Source organism: Cynara cardunculus (genome assembly GCF_001531365.2).
Source record: "Cynara cardunculus var. scolymus isolate 2C chromosome LG 2, CcrdV1, whole genome shotgun sequence".
Taxonomy (NCBI): Eukaryota; Viridiplantae; Streptophyta; class Magnoliopsida; order Asterales; family Asteraceae; genus Cynara; species Cynara cardunculus.
Window position 1 is genome coordinate 6,573,321 of NC_037529.1, and position 10,209 is coordinate 6,583,529.

Genomic DNA, 10,209 nt, shown 5'->3' on the forward strand with positions numbered 1-10,209 from the left:
ATAAAAATAGTTTTAAAAACTTTTATCAACTGATTTATAAGATAATATAAATAAAAGTAAAAATAATCAACTTTTTAGAAATACAAAGAAAATAGTAGTAGAAATCATTCCATTACCTTCTTTATAGTAACAAAAGATGGAACACCCACCAGTAACTACAGTTCATAAAACACCTATTCGGATCTTAACCCGACCCAATTCTTTCTTGACACAGCAAGACTTTTCCCAAACTCAAAAACCCTAACCACCGAATCCATAGAGAGTTCGGCCTTGTCTCTTCAATGCATACACAACATCCATAGCGGTAACAGTCTTCCGTCGAGCGTGCTCCGTGTAGGTGACAGCATCTCTTATCACATTCTCTAGAAAGATCTTGAGAACTCCGCGAGTTTCTTCGTAGATCAAACCACTGATACGTTTCACACCACCTCTTCTCGCCAGACGACGGATCGCAGGCTTCGTGATTCCCTGGATGTTGTCACGGAGAACCTTTCGATGACGCTTCGCACCTCCTTTCCCCAAACCCTTTCCTCCCTTTCCACGTCCCGACATTATCAAATTTCTTCAAATCACCTCGAAATCTGTAATCGAAGAGTGAAATCAGAAGCTAGAAAGATTCGAATCAAAAGAGCAAGAAACTAACAAATTTCTGATGAAATCAAAAGCACAAAATTATCAAATGTTGTCGATTGATATGAAACGTACCTGATGAAGTCTCGGAAATTTGAAGAAATGAAGATGGAGAGTGTGATGATGTTCATTTGAGAGTTTTGTATATATAGTGGGTGATTTTGGGGATTTGATCCTGAAGGTGATATCTTGAAGTATTGGCAGCCGTTGATGGATGACAATGGACGGCCTTGATGACGTGAATTATCACACGGATTGAGGAAGTGGCAAAAGTGTTTTGGGATTAAAAATGGTATGTGGTTTTTTGTGGGAAAAATACGCGCGCTGAGGCTTTTTAGTCTCGTAATTAAATACTTTTCCGACAAATAAAATAATTATTTTATATACTCTATTTTAACAATTTACTATAATATTTTATGAATTCATTATCTTATAAATTTTTTAAAAAAATTATAACATATTCAATTTTATCAATAAAAACAATTAAAATAATATATTTATCTTCTCAATATTAAGTTTTAAAGATTTTTTTTAATTTAAACCTCACCTCTTTTGGTGAGATTTGAATCATTGATCTCCTAGGAAGCCAATGACTCACATACTGTTAGATCAAAAGCCCTTTTGGTTACAAAACTAGTTATTACAACGTAAGTTCAAATGATTGGTTAACATTAGCAAAAAGTAAATTTGATTTCCAGATCCTTTAAGATAAAGAATCGAGCGAAAAAGAAGTTAAAAACCTGATATCTAAAATAAATATAAAATTTCCTAACTACTGATTATATGATCATTTGTTGTAATGGACGTCTTTAAATTACAATAGATGTATAAACCAGCATTTGAGTCATGAAAAAGATACGATTAGATAGTTGTGTATTCCCTCTTTTCATGTACTACGTACTCTAGATTAAGATTGTTTTTATAGTATTAGAGTTTCCTGGGAGATTTGGTCGGTGACTTCAAAGCAACACCTTGATTTATTGTTGGCCTTCACAACTTCACAAACAGGTTTAAGTGTTGTTCCACCCCGCTTCACGGCAGTGTATTGGCTTCATTATTTTATTTCGGGTTTTGATTAAGCTTTGATTGGACCAGATGATCGGTTTTCAAGCTTTACCTGAGTTATTTTTTTTACCAGTTAAGGACTGGTCACAAGTTCAAAATTTAAGACTAAAACGGGCTTTCTCCTATAACCAATCATTGCGCTAGGCTTTTGCTAATCGTTGCTTTTTTAGAATCGCTACTTGATCCTTACTGATCCAAAATCAGTGAAACTCTCTTTTGTGCATCTCTATCAAAGAGCATAGGTCAAGTCAAAGATATTTACTAATTTTCAAAGATATACATACACAAATGTTGTATTGATAAGCTTAATGAAGAAAACTACTTAGAGATGTTGAGGTGTAGAGTGGAAGGCGAAAGAAAACTACTTTTAATCTCAAACCGACCCATGAATTACGCTTTGAAAGAGAATTGATCTGATGTATCTCATTAATGTTGATCTAGTAATTATCTTCAATTAGAATTGATCCAATGATTGAGATCCCTTCGTACCCTTCTCGGAATACAACCCTAAAGTTGGAAGCATCATATTGATATGATTCTTAAGACATTTGGTTTCTTAGATCTTATAAATGCATTATGTATATGCACATGTTTCGATTGAAATTATTGAATCTAAGCATTGGTCCAAAACAGATGGATTAACATCTGTGAATAAATGCAACAATGGATTCATATCAGTACAAGTTTCAGTGGATGTTTGGATAAGCTTGCACGTACGTCGACCAATTCCAAGGGTCTTGGAGAACGGCCAAGAAAATCCATAGTGGCGTTGCAACAGATACCCTACTTGCTATTTTTCAATTCAAAAGTATTGATTTATAAGAACACCAAATGGTTTATGCTTTTAGGGTATAAAACATGGCTAAAAAAGAACATATTAACAGCATGCAAAGCCAGCACAATGATTGCAACCAAGGCATAGAACAGAATATGAACTTGTTCCTAATATCATGAAGAAAATAACTTCTATTAAAACCTATTTATATATAAATCAGACCAGTTGTTAAAAATTGGAGTAGTATTAATTTCTGTTGAGATCATCACTCATCCTTGTGCTTGGAAGACTTCGAACTCGTTTTAGCCCCATTTGTCCACCTACCCACACACTTGAGGATTTCATCGATCAAAATAACCGGCAAAGCAACCGCCAATACTAACAACCACTCGTTCAGGCTTAGAGGAACAATCCCGAAAACTTGGGCAAGGAAAGGAACGTATAGAATCAAGAAGTGAAGCCCGAAGGAGATGGACATTGCCAGAAGCAACCACGGGTTGACCCAAGGTGGCATGGTCAACAAGCTCTCGTCTTCCGAAAGGGCGTTTAGGGAATTGAACATCTCAATGGCCACCAATACGGAAAGGGAGAGGGTCATGGCTTTCACTTTTCCAGCACGGAAGTATTCACAAGGGTCGGATTCAAAATCGAAGACTTGGTCTCCGGCTTTGAAAGGGGAGACGGTGAAATTCTCCCAAGATGAACACTGATCCCAGTTTCGGAGTTGTGAGAAGGTAATAGGGCTGTGACCGTCCCTGCTCAGGTCAATACCAAAGAACGAGTCGTGTGTGTACCATATGACGAAAGCGCCCACGGTGGCTATACCAACGTAGAGTCCAATCACCTGCAGACATGGTAAGATGCATCAGCGGAAGGTTCATTTAGGAACCGTAAATATTTTGGGAACCATGAAAACCAATTATTTATGACGAGTCTACATAATATTCATCGTAAATATTTATCATGATATTCATCATGAAGAGTTGATTCACACCACTCTCAAAATATTTACAGTTTTGCCCTTTAAGAATCAACGTATTAAACTATTTACTATGTCAAAGTAAACAATGCATGCCACAAGGAACTTTTTGGTGATGAGAATGTTAAAAGTGCTCAAAAAAAATTAAATTCAGTAAGTAGACTTCAAGTTTGAAACAGAGAACCACAAGGGTGGTGCCTGATTGGTTTGAACTTGGCTCCAAAGATCAAAAATACCAGGAGGTCTCAGATTCAAATCCAAGGAGAAATAAAAATCCCCTTTGTGGCCACGGAGGTTCAAATGCGGTGACTCCTGGCTATCTGCAAGCAGGTGGTCGCCCTAGAATTAGTCGGCTCACATAGCGGGTTGGATATCCAGGTTAATAAAAAAATTGGAACAGAGGGAGTAACAAAAGCTAGTGGCTCAGGCCATCTAGCTCAATTCCAAATTCAGACAAATCAACTTTTGCAGCCAACCCAAGCTAGTATATCGCACCCTAAAGCAGGGTTTAGGAGGGAAGGGATAGGATGTATGCAGTCCAACCTTACATCAACCTCTAGGATCATGTAAAACAGAGCTACATGTTGAGTCATGTAAAAAGACTAGCGATACAAAATAAAAAGAATATGAATACGAGTGAACGTTTGTAGTTCCATTGCACACTAACCATTGTCTTGACATATAAAAAAAGTAAACCAAAATGAGTACTCTAACCATTGTATTTGACTTGTTGCAAAATGAACAAAAGTTAGAATTTGAGCAGAACCACTCGTTCTAGCATATGCTTAAGTGCTTTTTTCGACTTCAACATACAAATATTAGTTGCAACAGAACTGCAAGTATAATGGTTACAGAACTCATTTGAATTTTTCAAAACTGAATTGTTTGGCTAGCGAAACTCAACTAGAACTCTAATCATGAAATCAGATATTTTGTCTCAAAGGAAGTGTTTATATGTGATAGGTCCCTGGTATTTTGCAAGGAGGTCATATCCAAAGGAGATATTGTTTAAAAGTTTGAGAAAAACTTACGAGATATCTAAATAAAATCCAAGCACTAATCAAGGAATCATCACTCCTGCGAGGGGCCTTTTTCATGATGTACTTGTCTGGTGGATTAAAACCCAAGGCTGTTGCAGGAGGTCCATCGGTAACAAGATTCACCCATAGAAGCTGAACAGGAATCAGGCCTTCTGGAATCCCAATGGCAGCAGTGAGAAATATGCTAGCAACCTCACCAATATTTGAAGAAATCATATACCTGCAGGATGTGGAGAAAACTGCAATTAGTCCAGGCTACTTTCAAACTCTATCTGGTACTTATCCATCTTTGGGCCAGTTTGGCAGACACAATATATTCAGCAGAATTTTAAAAACAATAAACTAGAAAAGAAAGATAAACGAACCGGATAAAGGCCTTCATGTTGTTGTAGATAGATCTGCCTTCTCCAACTGCAGCTACAATTGTGCTAAAATTATCATCTGCCAGAACCATGTCAGAAGCTTCCTTGGCCACCTGGACAAAAAATTCAGGAGATGAACAAATTGATGAGAGTTGGAATATGTCGTTAAACTAATAACTACCGTCAGTAGATGGTGAGAGAACATCAAAACGCAAATTAGAGTAAGCAAGCAAGGGACTGAAAAGTTATTTCCAACAGCATACTAAAAAACATCATATTTAGATATTTTTCTGTTTGGCCATTGGGACAAAAGGGAAGAATAGTGGTATGAGATAGTACATGCATAATTATACACACTACCTTATGCAGCCATAAGACTATATATTTTGACCACCCTATGCAATATCTGCTAAGGCAATAACACTTGAGAGATCAAGGGAGATGTAAGAAATACAGGAAGAATAGGAGAGGAAGGAAATGGAATAGACAAGTTTCAGATGGATTCCAGCCTCAATCCAATCTTTATGGGTTAAAGGGACAAAACACAATGTCAGGGAGCAAGAATCGGTGCAAAATACGAATACAAATGCATGACACCAGTTTGGCCGACATTATTGGATCTTGGAGAAGGCTTCAAATAAAACCACGGTAGTAGATAAGGACGTCCACCTCGTTAAAACATGGAACATATTTAGGACTCAGAAGGGTATCCCAAATGCTTTAGGAAACTGAAAGTGAAATTTGGCAGTGAAACACACTCCAACACAAATGCTAATTATACGATTGGTGCATCTTGTTCATTATTAGACAAGAAGAAAATGAGAAGATCGGCATACAACTTATGTGTAAAGATAGATGATATCCATCTTTTCTATTAAAATTACAAACCATAGTGTCATCAAAATTCATGCAGAATTGCAGATGCACAACTGAAGGCGTTTAAGGAGCAGAAATAAAATTAAAAGAAAGATTGTCATATATCCTTATGTGTGCAGATAGATAATATTCATCTTTCCTATTATAATTACAAACCATAGTGTCATCAAAATGCAGGCAGAGGCACAAACAGAGATATTTGAGGAACAGAAATACCTCAGTGCCAGCAATTCCCATCGCAATTCCTATATCAGCCAATTTCAAAGCAGGTGCATCATTCACCCCATCCCCAGTCATTGCTACCACTTCACCAGCATCCTTTAGCAGCCTCACTATCTCTTGCTTGTGACGTGGTTCAGCCCTGGAGAAAAGTAGTCCTCCTTTCTGGGTAAGATGACCTTTTTGATCAGGATGGTCCATAAATTGTCTTCCTGTTATGCTTTTTGAAGTGATGTCCTCATCAAGTCCAAATACACCTATCTCGCGACATATTGCTTCAGCTGTATTCTTGTTATCTCCTGTTATAACCATTACTTGAATTCCAGCTGCTCTGCAGTCTTCAATTGCTTGGCGAACCTCTTTACGAGGAGGATCCTTGAGGAATAACATTAACACAACAACTCAGTTGGAACTTCTTTGATATCAATGAGCACATATGAAATCAAAACAACACATATTAACTACTCACCCGCAGTCCCACCAAGCCAGCAAAGGTCAGATTACTTTCGATTGAAGAATAAGTGGCTGGATTAAGTAAAAGGTTATGAGCAGGATGGTCTTCGTCACCATTATATGTCGTAAATTCTGATGGATCATCCTTGTATGCAAAACCCAAAACACGTAATGCACTCATCGACAATTCATTAAGGCTGTCTAAGATTGCATCTTTTGCCCTCCGGTTGAGTTCAACAACAGAACCATCTAGCAACTGGATGTAGGAGCTTCTTTCCAACAAGTTTTCAACTGCACCCTGTCAAAAATTGAGCACCAACTTCATTAATATTTTCCATGGAGCAAGCAGTTAACAGCATTTTATCTGTGGATATCATCAAGGTAGAAACTAATTGTAGGCTATTTAAATATAGGCTGCAGTTACAGATATACAAACTTCAGTTTCAAATCAAATCTTAACAATCAACCATTGGATTGTTCTATGTTCAACAATCTGTCACTAGAGCAGATGGAATACGATTAAAGACCATCAAAACAAAACCTGCTCATTTTGCACCCTACTATACCATGAAGGTTCGTACCATACAATTTTAAAACTAAATCTGGAAAAGGAATTTACTACCTTTACAAGTAGTGACTTTCTCCCAGAGTCCAAAGACACAATAACCCCCATAGATTTCCTATCACGGTCAAACTCAAGGGTGGCAATCCTGCGCCCAGTTTTGCTCCACGCCTGAGAACAACCTTTATTTCACAGGGTTACAGGAAACAAATTAGCGCATATACTTAACCAAGTAAAAAAAAGAGAAGAAAGCCACTGTGACTTACCCATAAGGCCATTGTAACCTGTAGATGAACCAGAACTCAAACCATAAGGAAGTCCCATTTTCTCAACAAGAACCTGAAAATAGAGACAGCTAATTGAGCTTGTTGTTCTCCCCAAGATATCATTAACGTATGCAGAAAGGGCAAGTGCCAAATTTCACTTAAGCGGCTAACATTTACTAATTAAAACAAGTGTGGGTCGGATGCAAATAGAGAACAGCACTTGTTAAAACTACTATTTACTGTACCTTTAGTGCTGCCTCGGTAGGCATTCCACTGGCAACATAGCCTTTGTCAGATTGCTCAATGCTAGCGTCATTAACCAAAGCAGCAATCTTTGCAATTGTCTGAAGGTTAGCATCCATTTGACCAGCTGGCCAGTCTTCTATTTTACCATCCAATGGATTATATGTGGTCCCTTCCACATTGAACAATCGAACAGCATTTGCTCTGTGACCCATAGCAACAAGCTTAGCCACAGCCATCTGGTTAGTGGTCAGAGTACCAGTTTTGTCGGAACAAATCACTGTTGTACACCCAAGTGTCTCAACACTAGGTAATTTCCTGACAAGAGCATTCTTCTGGGCCATCTTACGGGTGCCAAGGGCCAAGCAAGTAGTAATCACAGCAGGCAAACCTTCCGGGATAGCAGCAACTGCCAATGCCACAGCAATTTCAAAGTAATAGGTACACTTCTCAAATGAAAACTTGAAATTCGCCGGCCAACCATTAACATACTCCCATGAGAGGAAGTACTTTACGTTTATGAGCCAGACCAAAGCACAGATTAACCCAATTAGAATGGTCAACATTTCTCCAAACTCGTTCAATTTCTTCTTCAACGGTGTGTCTTCTTCATTCTGTGAGGCCTCTTGGATCTGGAAGTGCACTTTCCCTAACTCCGTATTCATTCCTATATCTGTAACCAAACAAATACAATTCCCATTTACAACTGTTGTCCCAGCAAATACCATACATTTCTTCCCTTGGATATCAGACTCCTCGGGAACAGGTTTAGTGGTTTTACTAACGGCTTCACTTTCACCGGTCAAGGAACCCTGCTCAACCCTAAGGGTTGAACTAATTAGATTTAAGACCCTCATATCAGCAGGAATTTTGTCCCCAACACGAAGCTCCACAATATCACCTGGAACAAGTTCTTTTGCAGGCAGGCCTGATATTTTTTTACCATTGCGTATGACAGTTGCTTGTTGTGATTGAATTTCTTTAAGGGCCTCTAAAGCCTTTTCAGCATTACTTTCTTGCCAAACGCCAACAATCGCATTAACAATTAGTATCAGAAAAATTACCAGAGGCTCTACAAACGCCGTGATCTCCATCTCTCCACCCTCTTCACCATCATACCAGGCCAATACAAAAGAAATCACGGCAGCACCAAGCAAAATTCTAACTAGTGTATCATTGAACTGATCTAAAATTAGACGGAAAACAGATGGTCCTTCATGCTTCTCTAACTCATTCAACCCATGGATCTGCAAGCGCTTCTCTACTTCATCATCTGACAGACCATAATCTCTCTTCACCTTGTAATTTTCTTCACATTCACGCACCTCTTTTGCCCAGGCAACATGACTGTCTGAAGATAAAGCTTTGCCTGTACTGTCTTTCTTCCCGTAGTTTTGGGCTCCTTTACCCATCAATACTCACTGGAATAAACAATATCAACCAAATCACCAAAAAATTCCAAATACAAATCCTCCTTAATAAAAACAAATTCATCGACACAACATATCAAGCAGCGCCAAAAGAACAAAAAGTGCCTCTGAAAAATCATCACAAACAGCAATAGAAAACTAAGTCTAAGCGTTTGCTCGTGCGTGCTTCAGATCGGTACATGTATAATAAGATTAATTCAACTAAGAAACAATAACAAACACTTTTCCTCTTTAATAATTCACACTAACTGAAGCCCACTATTATGAACTGCAATAATCCAAAGATCTAGCGCTATCTTACCAAATTATGAACAAAAACAACATCAGGACTCAAATTTCTAAAAAAACAAAGGTATCTATCTATCTACACGCATCAATCAACTTAAATGTACAAGTTCTAATTCAGTAGTACTTCATATACCTAAAAACTTAAATCAAACAAGCACTCGACTACTCCAACGACTTACAGTGATCAAATTCCAAAACCCTAAACACCCAAAAACTCAAAGATCTAACAAAATTCTTTCTCTTCAACACATAATCACATACGATTGTACTTAAAAACACGCACATGTATATCATCTGGTACTACTTTAACCGCGTGAAAATGTTGTTAGAATTACCAGAAACAGAAGATCGGCAGCGATGGGGAGAGTGATGAGCTTATGATTATGGTGTTCGTTCGTCTTCACTCCCCCTTTTGAAGCGTATGCGTGAGGGAATATCTGAGATAAAGAGATCTTGCTCCCGTGATGGCTTTGATTAAAATTCCATCATATCATATTCCCCCATTTCCTTCCCTGAATGTTCGTTGATTTTTATTTTTATTTTTATATTATTTTATTAAATTAAATTATTATTTTATTCAATCAATAATTATCCCATAAATATTAATTGCAAAAAAAACCAATTTCACGTTATTCTTGTTCTTTTTTTCACTGTTCATACAAAAGATGCATTAGTTTCATTTAACTGCGGTATAAAGTTGCAAAGGAAAAGTTAAAACATTGTTAATTATATAAACTGTTATTAAAATTAGAAAAAAGATTTAAAAACTATTTTTTATATTTAAACTATTGTTTATTGATGTATGTTACTTAAAATTTAAGATGACAAGTAATAATGCATAAGTACGACTTATTAAATCTTTGAATTCGTGTAACTAACTGTAGATAATCGTGATCAAATATTGGATAAATATTTCATTTTAAATATAAAAAATTTAAAATATAGTTAAGATAATAATTGTGTTATAATAGTATACTTAATTATTATCTTTATAAAAAATTATGTTATTAAATCAAAAATA

The 10,209-nt window shown here is 37.0% G+C and overlaps 2 protein-coding genes across 2 annotated transcripts; both read right to left on the reverse strand.

The window, feature by feature from the left end:
* Positions 1-86: 86 nt before the first annotated feature.
* LOC112507279 (histone H4) lies at positions 87-750 on the reverse strand. Its single transcript, XM_025111794.1, has 2 exons — positions 706-750; positions 87-581 (listed from the first exon to the last, which is right to left on the reverse strand). Exon 2 carries the CDS (start codon positions 550-552, stop codon positions 241-243), a length of 312 nt encoding a protein of 103 aa, XP_024967562.1. The 5' UTR covers positions 553-581; positions 706-750; the 3' UTR covers positions 87-240.
* Positions 751-2,554: 1,804 nt separating this feature from the next.
* On the reverse strand, positions 2,555-9,648 carry LOC112507277 (calcium-transporting ATPase 1, endoplasmic reticulum-type-like). Its single transcript, XM_025111792.1, has 9 exons — positions 9,524-9,648; positions 7,473-8,891; positions 7,228-7,300; positions 7,022-7,143; positions 6,416-6,697; positions 5,944-6,321; positions 4,855-4,964; positions 4,481-4,709; positions 2,555-3,314 (listed from the first exon to the last, which is right to left on the reverse strand). Exons 2-9 carry the CDS (start codon positions 8,880-8,882, stop codon positions 2,736-2,738), a joined length of 3,183 nt encoding a protein of 1,060 aa, XP_024967560.1. The 5' UTR covers positions 8,883-8,891; positions 9,524-9,648; the 3' UTR covers positions 2,555-2,735.
* Positions 9,649-10,209: the final 561 nt, after the last annotated feature.

Bases quoted from the DNA above. Each gene is read 5' to 3' on its own strand.
- LOC112507279 (XM_025111794.1), bottom strand. From the start codon at position 552: ATGTCGGGACGTGGAAAGGGAGGAAAGGGTTTGGGGAAAGGAGGTGCG.
- LOC112507277 (XM_025111792.1), bottom strand. From the start codon at position 8,882: ATGGGTAAAGGAGCCCAAAACTACGGGAAGAAAGACAGTACAGGCAAA. The intron at 7,144-7,227 runs GTAAGTCACAGT...TGTGAAATAAAG, and splicing joins AGGTTACAATGGCCTTATGG to GTTGTTCTCAGGCGTGGAGC. The intron at 4,710-4,854 runs GTTCGTTTATCT...CACATCCTGCAG, and splicing joins AACATGAAGGCCTTTATCCG to GTATATGATTTCTTCAAATA.